The sequence below is a fragment of the Phalacrocorax aristotelis genome, chromosome 3 (genome assembly GCF_949628215.1).
Source record: "Phalacrocorax aristotelis chromosome 3, bGulAri2.1, whole genome shotgun sequence".
Taxonomy (NCBI): domain Eukaryota; kingdom Metazoa; phylum Chordata; class Aves; order Suliformes; family Phalacrocoracidae; genus Phalacrocorax; species Phalacrocorax aristotelis.
Window position 1 is genome coordinate 124,169,760 of NC_134278.1, and position 16,101 is coordinate 124,185,860.

The following is a 16,101-nucleotide window of genomic DNA, read 5'->3' on the forward strand; positions in this document are numbered from 1 at the left end:
TGTTCAACTTGCTACACAACATTTAATTAAAGTAAGTCCAAGTGTTGGTTAAAAACAAGTATTAGTGCTCAAGTAATACTTGCAATTGTTAATTAAAATCTCAAAGTACTAAATTAGTTTTTTAATAAACTAGTGGAAAAGTGAAACAACCAATCAAAACCACAGCAACCTGAAGGGACAGTGGATTAATACCTGCTCTGCTCCAGCAAAAGCATGGTAGAAGCAGGACACATATGTCATGATAGCTCTCTCATCAGGTTTGGGAGTGTTCACAATATCTACAAGAGGGGGGAGAAATGAAAAGAAAAAAAAAAAAGAATCGAGGAGTAGAAAACAGGATGAATAAATAAAAGCACAACATAGTGTCATTCTGATTGTTTTTTTGTCCATAGCTCTGAACTCTAGAAACTCTAAAAAGCTGTAATAAATTTAGTGTTAGATTGATGGGTGCTGACAGAATAAAATGCGCACTGGAAATTCAACATAAGCTCTTACGAAGAGGTGGGGTTTTTTTAATGAGCTTGATCCTGCAGTACTGTCACAGGGGGAGCAACCTCAATTTTACAGGACTGTCTGCTTAAGAACTGGAATGCGTATGTCTGGTGACTTAAAATGTGGGGGTGTTTTGACTAAAACACAGGAAACACAGACTACATTTTGATATGGGGAGAGGTTCTCTGGAAGTTGCACGTGCATTAGTTATAACCTTAGCATTATATATCAGTATTCTTTATGTTATCAATACCTGAAGTATGTCCAACTCTGCTTTTTAAAATTTTCCTTCTTTTCCTTAGGACAGTAGGACATGTTCCCAGGCCTCTTCTGAGGTGTCTGTGTATGTTTCTGTGTCTATTTTGCATAGTAGCAAGGTTTTATGTTGCTGTTTGTACTTACCATTAATCATTTAACATTTTAAAAACAATCCTGAAAGCATAAGAGAAGGATTTATTCTCTGAGCATCTGTTATGACGATTTTGACATCTGTAGCAGGAATAATACCCAGCAGGGAGAAAGAAGATGGCATTCTGCTATTAAAATTTTTTTCCCACTAGGAGCTTACTTTTATCTTGCATTTTTAAAGGTGCTTCAAATGAACGCACACAAGTTCAGTTAAAGAGAATAATGCTTTCTATCCCATTCAGTAACCAGCTGTCAAAAACCTACTGGATATTATTAGTAACTATACAGAAAGATGAGGCAGGAAGGTTTGTTTCTATGGAACAAATGGATAGACTACTGCTGGCTCTACTGCAACAGTGGCTCACAGAGAAAATCAGGCAACAGGAAACGAGCTCAGCTCTAAGATACCGTCCTAGTAACTAGTGAGGAAAAAATCAGAAGAGGAAAACTGCTGAAAGAAACAAGGCAGAAGGTGAAGGATGAGATCTGATCCATCTTCTACAATCTCACCTTCTGAGCACCAGCAAATGCATGGTAGTAACAGGAAACATAAGTCATAATGGTTCTTTCATCAGGTCTGGCAGTGTTTACTACATCTGTGTAGAGAGAAAAGGGTTAACTGCTCATAAATTCTCACAAAGTACTTCCATCAGATTATGCTGATGATGGCACCTCAGTGCTGTAAGGATTCAAAATAAATACACTATTTTTCAGGTTGCATCTGTTTACTGATATCAGTGCAAAGCTACCTAAGCTTTAGGAATCAGTAAATTGAAAAGCTATAACTGTCCCTGAAATGGCAAAACATCTGAAGGCTGAGACTGTACAGAAGGGTATTGCTGCCTTCTGGTTTGTGGAAACTTCCAAGCAGATGGCACGGCTGGCATATCTACTGGGTTCAACTTCACTGTTGCTCCAAAGCAACTTAATCTAAATCACTAGAATTATTCTAGAGTTAAACACAGCCACTGGCAGTCACAAAAAAGGAGTGCATACAGTGTATATTAGCACAGGGTCCCCGTGCCTGGCAGGGCATTGACATATATTGGAAACTTGTAGAACTCCTGCAGCCCAGAAATATATTTTGTGCTAAGAAAAGCCTGTGTAAGGAGTAGGAAGATGCAGGTGTGAAAAGACCCAGGAATGAGGTGATAATTTCTAACATTAACAGTGAGATTCCTAAGTTCAGGACCAATATATTTACTGATTTTTGCATCTCCTTCACATAGTTGTGAACAAAACTTTTGCAAAGTTTCCACTGAGAACACAGTGGAAGTCAAGAGAGTAAAAAGTGATGGTGAATACTTAGAGGGTGTTAGAAGAAGCATGATTTCATTTTCCCCTCTCCTTTCAAGAAGGAGAAAAGTAACATAAGGGCTAGAATGTGCAGAAAGTCTTGTGAGGGGGGAAAAAAGGGTTTTGTACATAGTGTGTGAAGAGAAAAAATGAGGAAAGAATTATAGTAGGAGCTGTTCAATGGTCAGGAGGTAGCAATTCTGTTTATTCCTTTCACAGTATTTCAGAGTAAAATAATTAAGCGGTGCTTGAAAGGGGAACTGCAATTCAAAAAAATGAAAACAATTAGTTTTGAACATGAAGATGGAACCAAGAAACCTTTTCACTAAAAGGGTTACAACCTGGATTTTCCAAATCATCCTGTATTCACCTAACTTTCCTACCAAAGACTTCAAGTGGAGCAGACAGTGAGTTTGAGTGCTCTGAGTAATTCCTGTGTTATCACTGCTCTACTGACAAGCCACCAGAGCAGAGTCTGCACACTTAGAGAAGAACGCTTTGAACTAGTGTAGGCAAATTCCAGTATATTGGCACCATTTTTTGCTGGACTACAGAAGTTTGGCTACCTTGAAGAAATTTGGGAAACTTTAATAAATATTTCCTTGTTATTTGTCAACAAGATCTAAAGATTATTGGAGAAACCAAACATGAAACTATTTGTTAAAACTATCACTGCAAAAGGTTTACAATTAAAATAAACAAACAAAAAAATGCTTCCCTTAATCTAGGCCTCCTTCATAGGAGGCATGTTGTTAGCATATTTTGAAAGTTCTGTGCTTCTATTTGTAGTTCTGGCCGTCTCGCTTAAACATTTTAAAAAGCAAATATGCTTTAAGCTGTTAACACTTTTATATCCCTTTATTAGACTTAGATTTTAATTTCTTAAATGCAAGGATTATCTTTTGATCCTGCATTTTACCTCAGTTATTACAGTGGGGGCACATGCTGAGTGTAGGGTTCAAAGTACTGTAATAAATACAAAAAATAACAAAGAATAAGGAATAAAGGAAAAGCGAGTGACATTATCCAATGCATGGGGAATAAGAAGGAAAACATTGCCTGAAAACAAAGCAGGTTGCTCCGTTATGATTCATGTGGAAGGAATGTTGAAAATTTGCTAGGTAGAAAACAAACTAAGTTTTACTGTCTTCTGCTTGTGAGCAACATAAACTTGAGTAAGCTATAACTCTCACCTTCTGCATCCAGCATCTTAGGGATATCCAAATGCTTTTCAGCGATTTCCATGGCAAGGTTGATATTTCCTATGGGGTCATCCTGCATTAAAGAAGAAAATACAACTAGTCAAAGATAGACGTTTTTTGTTGAAATAAGACAACAGGAGGTACACAGAAACTTACTGTGTTTCCAAACTGTAAACTGGAGTCACAACAATTGTTCTTTAAAAAGAAGAGTATAGGTGTATGAACTTTTGGTCTATCGACTGCTATACTTTCAAAAGAAAGTCATTATGTACCACTAGGGCTCTGCTGCAAATATGTTCTGGAGGGGAACATAGGTAACGTATGCAGTGTACACTTATAAGTCTGAGCTCATTCTGAATCAAGTAGAGCAGTAATACATACAGTCAAGGCCACTGGTCCAGTAGGCTATACTAGACCATTCATCACAAAGTTAGTCCTGCATGGTTTATACCTACTACACATTATATTACAGTGAAAAGAATTCTCCTGAGTTCTCTGCTGGTCAGGTGCACGCAGAAAAGAAGCAAGCACAGGCAGAAGACTAGTTCTCCAGGAGGAACAAAACTTCTCAGTGTTGGCTTGGATAGAGAAATCTGTAATGCCTCTATAAATTGAATTTTAGAGCTGTGGAAATTCAAGACCTTCCTCTGGCTTTGAGATTTTTATTTTGGTTTTTGAAGGAAAGAGAAAGGAAGTGGTGAGCACAGTTCAGATAAGCAGCACGCATTTGATATCTTACACTACCGATAGCTATTGCTGACAACGGAAGAGCATGTCAGATTAGGGTTGCTCTTAAGACAGCCTTCCATATCAACTGGGAGTGAAAACACCCTATGTGAAATGGCAGTTCATGCCATTAATGCTATTCTTATTTTCACATATTCACCAACTGCTAAATGATCATAGCCACTCTGAACAATGCCAATGTCTGCAGAGAGAAGTTGGGAAAATAGGACACAGAAGAGCAAAGTTAGAGATGCTGGAGGGCACAGAAAAAAATATTAACAGGTTTTCTGGAGAGAATTCCCAGGGCTTCCATTTGAATACAAACATTTCCCATAAAGGGATCTAGTCTCAAGCATGCTTCTTTTGTTACTTTGAAGTGAACTTGGTAAGATTACTTACTATGGAATCACAGCAATTATTTAATTTTCACAGAAATCTGTTCCTCATGCACATTCATATGCCAGGTGTCATAAGTAGGAATGCCTGAGACACATCTTTCTATAAACATATTATACTCGATAGCCTTTCCTTTAAAAGCTACATGTTCAATAAAATGTGTTATGAAGAAGAGTTTACATTTTGAAACCTAACAATTTGGGTTAGGTCTCTAATCATAAGTTCTCACTCTACCATCATTTAGCAGTTTTGTGCACCACTGACATTAAAAGGAACTTAAAATGTAGACAATATTTAAAACACACAAGCTTATTTTTGCTATTACACAAGACACCATGTGCAATACAACATTTACTAAATGTGCATACAAAAACTTTTACTGAAATTAAATGGGACAAAAATACACTAAATCTAAGCGAGACCTATTGACTAGGTTAAAACACTTTGCTTATGGATGAGTGATGAGCACCTCCCATTTGTGTGCTTGGTACTAAGTCCATGAGTAAATAGTGCTCAGGTAAAGGATTTGTTTAAAATTGCAGCAGCTTCTGAATAACTGGAGAAGATCTCCATCACCCATCCTTTTAAACAAAACTACAAGCCACACTAACTAAAAATCTCTGCTACAGCTAAAGAAATACCTCATCTAACTTGTCATAGTCAAGAAGATCAGGCCTGTGCCTATGGATAAGGGCGCTGAAAGCAAGGCCATCTTTCCAGCTACAAGTTCACACAAAACACATTAGTAAGGAAAGAAAAGGACAGCATGCAGGAGATAAGAAACAAGACACCAAGACAGCTGTTAATGTAACCAAAATGAGCAGTCAATCAAACACAGCCAGGTCAGAAAAGCAAGATCTATTTTAGGATTTTTCTGCATGTGCTTTACGTGCCACAGCTCAGCCTCAGTTTGAAACCTGACCTGTTCCTATTTTGGAAACGTCTAAGAGGGAAATAGTAATGCTGAAGCAGATCTGCTTATATGCTATTCCCTTTTCTCAGCACTCATATATAGGATGGTTATACTGTGAAGTTTTTTTAGTACTGTGCACCACTTTCAAAGCACAAACTCAATCAAACTAACTTCTGTTTGTGCCATGCGTAAGCACATGTACACAGAGACAGGTAGCTTAGTCATTCCATGTCTCTGTTTATCTGTAGGAAAGGCTGTATATAGAATTAGAGAACAAGCTGGTGTTGATGGCTAATATTTTGCCCTTTGGTTCAGATCTGCAGTTGTCTGAACAACTGCCTAAATTAAAATCTTATGTGTTTAGGAATAAGTTCATTTAATTTTCACCACTGCACACCTTGGGGACCCAAGCATGAATTTAGCATATATATAAAGCAGACTAAGTTTTCAAATAATTTCATTTCATTGATTCTTCTTTTCCCTCATCAAAGGCTTTCTGATAACAGTTCATTCCAGTAGTAAAATCAATTTGTTATGGAAGGGCAAGGAATGGAAAAAATAGTCTATGATTTAGCAGTCTGTCTCATCAATGAAAAATTGCATTCAACACATTAAAACCATTATTACATTTTCTGTTTTGCTGGTGTTTACGTGAGACCTCAAGATACATTCATTCCAGAGAGCAGAAACTGGTACATATGGATTGACAGCTAATGTGAAATGACAACGTTCCACTTACTTTCTAGGTTTTATTCTTCAGTAATGTACATTATTACTTGCCCCTCATTCCTCCCTCTCAAACCAAAGTGGCTGGTATCTTTCAGAAAATGTGCATTTTGCCATAAGTAGCACACTAATAAAACAGTTTTGTAATCCCCGCAAGGTACTACCTTAGGATATCAGTTTTGTTTCCACTTGTCTGGAAGTACAGGTAGAAGCATAATCTAAGAATTGGTGATTATTTTCTATGTAATACTGGTAACTTATTACATACTCCTGATTACCAAGGGTAGCGTTTGTTCTAAGTAATCTCAGGGTTAATCATTATCTCATTGTTTACTGCTCTGCAATCTACAGTAATTTACACCAGATGCAAAACAGGATGGACTGTACAATGCTATCAGTGGTGAATGGAGAATTCCAACGTATTTGATTTAACATCTATATTGGGCAGTGTAAAAGACTTCATCAACTGCCTAGCAGCTGAGGACCAGATTACTTGCAATTAAATGCTGAATTCATTGTAATGGGGAGAAGGACACAGGACAGTCATGGGTCCTTTCCTCCTTGTTACTGGTTTCTTTGGAGGGAGCTTAGAAAGCCAGTCAGAATTAGTATGCACACCTCAGCTTGTGTTTTAGAAAACATGCTAAGCAAACCAGAAGTGAGCCAAATCACTGCAGGACAGCATGCTGTACCACCCAGACTGATGACCTTATTTAGCTTGGAGTAGTCAATAAGATCAGGTCGGTGTCTGTGGATAAGTGCACATAATCCAAGGCCATCTTTCCAGCTTTACAGCAAAAAATAGAATGGAAAAAATAGTTAATAAAGTCATGGCATTTTACATTTTGATCCTTGCTCAAGGCTTAAAATCAAGCAGGAAATCTCATGTCAAATCCTGACACTCGCATTCTGTCCACTCTCATCCCTCTGAGTTTTTCTATTACTGTACCCTTTTTCCTGTAGTACATATCTTACTCTACAGTCCATACACACTTAAGGGCTCCATAATACTTTCTAGGCACTGTACATTATGTGCAACAGTCCCTGATTTCAACTGCTTAACTTGTGCAGTGTTCCAGGGTAGCTCAGTGTACCTATTCATCAATGAAAGTGCATGATCTCCCATTACACTTAGAGCAGTTTGCAAAAAAATAAAAGGAGGGCAAACCTGCAATTACCTCAATGTGCTGAAGCAATTGGCGTTTTCCGTGTCAGTTATTTCAGACAATTTTAATGGCACAATGGTGTTGTGCTCATAGAAGTATGAAGTCATAAATCAGCTTGGTTTATTTAAAACACTTCACATATAAGATGACTTTGATCTGAGCTCTGAAACTTCAGCGTGACATCAGGCCCACTACCTTGCGAGGCAAGAATAAGCAATGAACAGAGCTACAGATAACATCTACTTGGAAAGATTATGAGAGGTTCCTTTTAGCCAGAAGGAATTATTCTGAAAGATGCCTTATGTAAACACTCTATGCAATCACTGGGACTGTGGGCTTGAGGTCTTATCCTGTGCAGTAATTGTGTGATATTGAACACGTTAATACTGTTAGAATCCCTGTCACTGAGATGTCTGGGTAGATCCTTCAAATAACAGAACCATCTCCAATAAAAATGTAATACAATTAGCAGAGTATACATACATTGTATAATATAAAATAATCCAGAAGGTAAAACTGAACCAAAAAGAACACCAAACTAACAAAAAGATTTTTCCCAAAAGGTATAGACTAAAATGGTCTGGACAGACCATTGTAAAGTAGTTCTGTAAGAGCTGATCAACCCAAACATTAATCAAGGTACTTCCCATTCAGGATATTTTCCCCATACCATGTATCAGACCAGCGTATGTATATTTATACACACTAAGATTCTGATAATGTGACTTACAGTATACCCTGCATCCATACAAAGCTCTGCTGAAATATATCGCTATATATTCAAGGAAAATAACATGTAACAAATATCAGGTCTCTTAAAGGCAAGACAGGGACTGTAAATCAAACAAAATTTTTTTATCTGTGGGTGCATGTGTGAACTCTATCTTCTCTATCTTTACATTTGCTTTAGGTGCTGCACGTTGAGAGTGAATTCAAAACACCAAAACACTGTAATACAGAGCTCTTGTTGTGAGTACTATAAAGGGCTTCAGGGAAGGCAAGATCACATAGTTAACCAGTGCAAATGGCAAGTCACGTAGTTTCATGAGGTGGGTCACCGACAGAGCTACAGGAACTAGCCCAGTGAAATCCCAAAAGCAGGCAGCCTACATATGACCTAGAACTCCCTTTCTAGCCTTTAATGAAAACACAGAACCACAAGGCTGGAGCTTCACTAAATTTTGCAACTGAGGTAATGATCCTGATTCTGAAAACAAACATGTTTCAAGTACTGCTGTTGTGTACTGAGTGCATTTTTGGCTCCTTATGTATAGTTATGTTACAAAATAATAAAGACTGATTCATCATAATAAGATATGTGCACGCTCAACACATTGGTATTTTTGCCAACAACAGTCTATACTTACAGTGGCTCTTATTTGAAAGCAGTCATTTGCCAAGTCACTATGCTGCGGTACTCAGATATTCCTATACACCCAGGACCTCTAATAACATAATATGGTCATTCTGTGTGTAGTAAGGAGTTTTTTTTCTTTTAAATAGTAACTATGGAAGCTATGGTAAATAATGCCAAAGGCTAACCAAAATAAGACTGTAAAGACAAGAGCATGGGTGTTTGAAAAAAGTCTAGTTAACAGTGAAGAGTGAAATTCTCCTGTCAAAAATGTACCTACAGAACTGTGCAAAAAATTTGACCTAAAATATTTTAGACTGCTTCTACCCCTTGAAATAATAGAAGTTTACCTAAGATGGAAGTTCTGAATGTTCACATTTCTGTAAGGAGCAGTTTTTCTTTGACACCACAGCAGCAGCCCTTCTTTGGCAGAGGTCTCTGTAAAAGACCAGGGAGTAAAAATAAGGAAAAATGTAAAAAGTGCTCAAGTAATTAATTTCTTGTCTTCTTAAATGCAGTCAGCTACCTAAAACTGGTTGGCACAAGCCAATATTTAATCCTAAAAGGATACTCATACAAATGGACTAATGGGGCTCCATTAGGACACAGAGGTCAGCTCAACTGGAACAACTTGGACTAGAGTCTCAGCCTGCACAATAATTCTGGGATATCAGAAGTTTAAGAAGTTATATTGGTTGGACAGCAGAATGTATATTTGGATAAAAATACCCAATACAAATATAGTAGAACTAGATGTAAAAGATTGTGTTGGTGCCTACATGATACATGCTTGTAGTCTCTACAAGCTTTTTTTTTTTTTTTTGCTTATGGGGAGGTATAAGTGCTGAAGAAATACCTTCATTATCTGAACCATATGGGCATCTGAATGTATAAGTAAAGGACAGAAAAGATCAAATAGATCATTAGGCCCACATTTAATATCCCACAAATTACAGGCAGGACAGCATGCAGAGCTTGAATTGGCTCTACTTTTGTTGAAAATTGAGATTATTTTCTAGAATTCTAGACTTTTCATAGCATAGAGTTGATTTAAAGACTACTGTAACTACAACACACTTTTTGGAGCCATTTACCAAGTGAAAGTTAAGAAAAAAAAAAATTCCAAAGCAGTGGTGGGGGAGGGTGGGGGGCAGGAAGAAAAGGGATATAATCAGATAATATTTACAAAGAATGTGAGAAAGGGACAGGACTGAAAAGGTATGTTGTAAATAAGACCACCATACAGGGTACAGCATAGTTTCAGGCCAATGAAGCTCAGAATCACAGGCATGTTTGTATCTCTATAACTGAGAGTCATGCCCAGAACTTCTGCATTTAGAAAGATGGCTCAAGGTCTCTCTCAGGATAATTAGATATTATTAATACAATAATAAGTAATTATTTTTTCGCTCCAGAAATTGATTTTGTCACCAGGTACAGAACCTGCAGTATCATTTTCTGTGAAAAAATAATTAATTTTTAAAACACTCATTTCACTTGTGCACAATTCATATAAAAATGTCTTTAAACAAAATTCCTAGTAATGCAACTATGTTAAATAATTATTACCTTCCACTGAAATATCCTGAATAGCAAAGCGAAGGATGATAGTCCAGATCATACCCAGCGTCATCTTCACATTGCCATCAACAATTTCTAAGGTGAAAAAAAGAGACAGTAGTAGTATTTAGATTGTGGCTTCCATTTCCTCTTACTTTAACAATATATTTCTATAAATAATACATTTAATAAACTCATTATATTTCTACCATAACTCTTTATCTGCACAGAGTTCATATAGGTTCATTTTTTGACAAACTCATGCTTATGCTACCCTGGCAGTAGGACTGAAGATTACCAAGGTTAAGGTCACTTCTGCCCTTTCATGCTAAAAGGCTTCTCTCTAGGTAGTTGTAACTGTCTCAAATATTTCCTTTTTAGGCTGACTTTTTTAGAGAGTACCTGAGGGGAAATACTTATTTAAAGTTGAACAATATCAGCCTTACTGTTTTCAAATACAAAGGAACTGGAAAAAAAAATATGGTCTTACCCCAAATTTTAAGAAACTACAGGACATTAACAGTATTATTTTTTTAATAAAATGGCATACAGAAATCCTCTTATACTATTTAGACCTTTTTAAGAATTTTACCTATAGTGCCAGCAAGGACTAGGTATGAAGAACAGCTCAAAAGACACAGCACCTCCTGAGACTAAGCTACAAAGCTTCCTGCCAAGCAGTTCAGAAATATGGCCACAAGGTTGTAATGTCTTACAGCTCTGATGACTATGCACATTTATAGATCTTTAATATACCTCTGGGGTTTCAATTTGTTTCAAGACTGCTTCAGTCTACCTACAACACAGGGCAATAGGAAGATGCTTTCTCCAACCCTTCTCACACATGTGAGGGAGCCCCTTCCACAGGCCAAGTCAGAATCCAGTGCTCCTACATTGTAATACCACCTAAACTTCTCAACACCAAAAAAATGTACTGCCAGATAACTTAAGTGTGGTGATAATGCTAAATCAATCTGAAAAGTATGGTGTGACTCTCAAAAGAACATAGTGAGACTATAAGGAGGGTCCAGCACTGGAAGGGGAGGAGGTGGGACAATGAGAGAGGGGAACTGCAGACTGCCTTTCCAGTCAGCTCGCACCAAAAGAGCAGTGGAGCGGGGAAGGCACCAGCTGCTCCCCTGCTTGGAAGTCACCTCCAGCCTTCCTCAAAAAGTGGAGCAGCTGTGGCTGCCTGGGGGCCCACTGGTGTTCTGAGGAAGGAGCAGGAGGAACTTGCAGCAGGAGGAATTTCCTCAGTTTAACATCAAATGCCTATAGAGGTGCCAGCAGAAAATGCAGTCGCTCTGCTACATAGAAGTTGCCTGAATTCAGGGGCAACTTTTACGGAACAAAGCAGCTGCTTGCTCCAGGACTCGAAATACAAGTTAAATTGCAGTAGTATGTGACACAAGGTGTCATTTGAACCTATGGAATTAAGAAATGTGGTAGGAGATATGTCACCCATCGCTAGTCGATACTTACTTTTCTAGTGTGATAATCCAAATGTATATATGAATGGTTATTTTTCTGCTTTCCCCTTTGGGAAAATTTTCCAGAATTCTTACCTCACTTCGCCTGCCCTGCATACATTACGTCTATCTTATTGGCCATGAAACACCTCAAGTTTATTCAAACCTCAAAACTAAACTCATTCAGCCAAAAAAAGACAACATGGCAATTAGGGCATGTAAATACTACTCTTCTCCCTCCTCCTCAGTCAAGTGTTTCATTGTATTTTGATCAGATGTCTGATACGTATATACAGTAATGAAGAATATCTTCAAATGTAAAATATATGAATGAAAATACTCAGGAGGCATTGCTGATTGTTAAGCAATCAATTAATGGATTTGCATAATCACTACATCGTTGTTTTGATTTACATATCCATAAGTACACACAGACAGAATGAAAGAGCAAGAGAGGGAACATTCTATGTTGTGCCTCAGGAGAATTTTCAAGCAATTTGCCAGCTTTGGTTTCTCATTATCTACTGTGAGCAAAAAACACAAAAAAGACATGTATAAAAGCCAAGGAAAAATATCTAACCACAAGGAAAACAAAGTTGCTAAATGTTGAAAAGTATCAGTGACAAAAAAAATACTGATTCATTCCTATAATTTTCCTCTGCAGGTCAATAGAACACTTCATTATTTTCTTCACAGTGCCTGTTTGCTCTGGGAGCACCACACATATGCAAAGCTACAGCTTCCTGAGGAAAAAGGTCTTGCTGATCTATGAAGACAGGAAAGGCAAGAAGGGAAAGGGAAGGGGAAACAATAACAACTGCCTAGGGAAAAAGCTAAGCAAAGTAGCGTGGCAAGTTCTCAAAGGTTTTAGTTTTGTTTTTTTTATTCTGCTTCGGCTTAATTTTTTTTTTTTTTATTCTAACCTTCTTGTAGCAGATTCACAGATCATTTGGTCTTTAGTAAGTCTCTCACTCCCCATAAAAGCAATACAGAAGTGTTTCCTATTAACACAATATTTATCTTTTGTGGTTCATTTCATTCAGGATGCAGTTACCTTGCAAATGGAATTATTGCACTTTTTTAAAACTTAAGGGAAAACTACTAACTGCTGGACTGTGAATGGCTCATAAGAACTACTTTCACAGCTTTTGCTTTAGCTTCGTGAGTCTCTAGTCTCGTTTCATCACCAATGGAGAAAGACTCTTCCACAAGACAGATCAGAGTAGCTAGATTGGGCTTCTGCTCAGCAACACAGTTAAAGGTGTTCAGCTCTCTCTTTCCACTCCACAGACAGCCCAAGGAAGTCAGGCTCAGAACAGTAACAATGGCTTTAAAGAATATCCCTGGGCCTTTAAAAATACTAAATTGAACTTTGTACTGATGTCCCACAGGAATCGCAGTTTAATCTTTGTTTGGAGGCCCCATTTTAAATGCCAGTCGGTCCCCTTGGGCCTACATGCTCTTCACCACTCAGCATGTCAGATAATAAAACATGATCCTCAGCTAGATACAATGCTTTCATGCTTTGGAAATTAAAAAGTATTCCAAGCATCCATGTAACTCAGAGAATGCCAAAACAGATGGGTACAGACAGGCCCATATGCCCCATGCTCGCAGGGGCAGTGAATTTAGGGGTTAAGGACTCTGACAACAACATAAGCTTAAGGAGCCTGTGCTCTGCCTCCTTGCTGGCATTCATTCTGTCTTCATACTATAGTGACTGCCCAGTCAACAATGCTGAAAAATGTAATGAAAGAAAAAAAATAGAGGTAAAGTGTGTTTTAAAATGAGATCAGATTTCCGATCCAGTCTCCAGCATAGCTACAGAAACAGTTGTCAGCCCAAGTGATAGGGTAGGGCTGTGAAGTGTGGGAGCAAGTATGCAGGACAAGGGGGCACAGGGACGATTTAAACACGTACTGGTGCCAGAGGTCCCACACTGTGAAACTATACCCAGTCAGATGTGATACTGCATTGCTGCATCAGCACGGCACTGTGCCTTAGATAACAAATTTAGTGAAGGGGATGTGGTAAACTTAACAGGGCACTAAGCACTTCTGGGCCAGAGCTGGCTTTGTGCTCAGCCTGTTTAGAGTAGGAGTGGAAGGCACACAAATCTGTCTGCCCCTGCCCACGTGGATGTAATCTAATGTGTGTTTGTGGCCATAATTGACATAGTGCAATGTCTTACAATGACAGGTTCCTCTCTGCATCTAAGCTATGACAGCAGCAGTGGATTTTTCTCCTGTGCTTCCATCCAAGAATTTACAGCTTTTTTTTCAATGCTAATGAATGAATTTTTGCTTCTAATCCCTCCATTTTACAGATCACGTATTCCAGAAACAGGCAATAAAAGCCTGCAGTAGAGCAAAGAACATCACCTTAATCTCCCGGCTTACTAACTATGGCCTGCTGTTACATGCAGGAAGAAATATTGAGCGCATGGACAGACATCACCTTGCGGCAACTGGCTGAGAAGCTGGAAGAGGTTACTGCCACCTGTTATCACAGAACACCTAAGCTCATGCCAGTTGCTGCCAAGGAGAACAGCAGGGTTAGCTTAAATGGCTTTAATGGCTGATCAGACCTATCCCAGGTGCTTTGACTTCAGGTGATATAGAAAGTGCTCAAGCACTGCTCCCTAGTCTGACCACCCTAGTAGTAATAAGCAGAGCAAAATGAGGGAGATAGGAGTGCAAAGGTCTGGCCTGCTCCTTTCAGAGGCAGATATGAGCTGATTTATGTCAATTTAAATACTCCAGCCTTGCTTGAAGAGCCTAGGTGTGAAAACATTAGTATATTGTGCAAACAGAGATCAGAGAGAACAACCACTCTGTTCCACAAGATACCCCTTTTGCTACACTCTTGTTTTTGGTCAGGAAGCCTCAGAGTCCCAGCATGACATGACAGAAACTACCATTCATTTGCTCCACACTCTGTACTCTCGGTATTTCTGCACCAGCTATCAATCAGGCTTCTGTATTCTTAATTTTCATTTCCACGCATAAATTGTCTCTTCAGTACCCTCTGCTGTCTGTTCAATGCCATGTCACTCCCAGAATAACCTTAACTGCAGAGGTTTAGAGTAGTGGCATGTTTTTCCATGCTGCTTTGTTTAATTGAGCAAAGGGCCCAGCTGCCTCAACTGCCAGTACAAACTGGTGGAGGGAGCCAGGCACCTCTGAAACACAGTAGAGCTCTTCTGAGCTCTGAATTGCCTTTGGGAATTGCCCATTTCTCCTGCTGATACATTCCCCAAAAAAAGTCTGTGTCATGTGCCTAAAGATAGATGGTATGGATTTGGACTCATATGGTCCACACAGTTCAGTCTCAAATGATTAAAGGGCGAGTTCAAACAAATGCTCTGCCCAGAGAACACCCATTTCTTTGGATTATGGAGTTCTAGATCTAGAAACTGAACATATTTGGTGAACAATACTTGAGGAATTGAGCGGGCTAGGTCCAACCTTTTTGTGGAATCAATGAATACTGATAGTTCTCTCTGTTACTTCTACAGATACCCCTATCCCACCTAATGAATCTTCCTGCTCCAGACACAGTTACAGTAAGCTCCCTGAGATCAAGGATTGGAAGCCAGACTAAGGACATATATGAGCCCAGAGAAATCAGAAAACAGGAAGAGAAGGCTCATAAATCAATCTGAAAAGGCCTAGCAACGTGAATAGAATACAGCTAGTGCTTCTCACCGTGATACCGAGGTTACAGCCAGAGTTTTGCCCTAAAGACATGTTAAAGGCTGCCCCCTAGCATGGACAGCATATCATTGAGGCTATGAAATCAAAAGTAGCCAGATATCATGCTAGCCATATCACTCCTTTGTATGGTAATGGATATGCAAAGCATTACGCCAATATCTCCATGGAGCAGCTAGTTCTAGACAGACCTTTGTCCTTTTTAAACAATTAATTGAATCTCATAGGAGGCATAGGTTCACTTGCAGTGAAAGCCTGCCTTCTTTTGCTCAGAGTTTACAGCTATCAGCATTTAGCTAGCCAACTGCCTGTTTTTATTCAACTACCTGAACAACAGAATAATAACAAAGTAATATCTTTAGTAAATAACATCCCAGCCCACTTTCTTCACATGTTCAGCCTCTCCCCAGCTACCATAATTTCTTTTGATCACTCCCTTAACTCTACATCTGAATTTTAGAAACAGAGCTGCCATCCAGAGTCAGTCTCATAATAAAATGGGAGAAGGTCCCAGCCACCTGGTAGTGGCTGTCTTTGCCTTGTCTGAATAATATCTCCTAAAGACAAAAAAGATCCCAGACTGGATAAAGCACACCCTAGAACCCAACCTGATTTCTAAAGGAGTTTCTTATTTTTAATAATGTATAGGAAAAACATAACGCTCTGAAAGACGAAATCAT

At 38.7% G+C, this 16,101-nt stretch overlaps 1 protein-coding gene across 4 annotated transcripts in view; it reads right to left on the reverse strand.

Moving 5' to 3' along the window:
• ACTN2 (actinin alpha 2) overlaps window positions 1-16,101 on the reverse strand; it is a 70,201-nt gene that overhangs the window by 27,540 nt on the left and 26,560 nt on the right. For 3 of the 4 annotated variants that reach the window (XM_075089426.1, XM_075089428.1, XM_075089429.1), the window contains exons 4-8: window positions 10,249-10,335; window positions 9,030-9,117; window positions 6,868-6,946; window positions 3,390-3,471; window positions 193-278 (exon numbers count right to left, since the gene is read on the reverse strand). In XM_075089426.1, the coding sequence (XP_074945527.1) occupies window positions 193-278; window positions 3,390-3,471; window positions 6,868-6,946; window positions 9,030-9,117; window positions 10,249-10,335 (422 nt within the window). Of the gene's footprint in view, window positions 1-192; window positions 279-3,389; window positions 3,472-6,867; window positions 6,947-9,029; window positions 9,118-10,248; window positions 10,336-16,101 lie in introns of those variants that run through there. The other variant, XM_075089427.1, reaches the window with a different exon arrangement.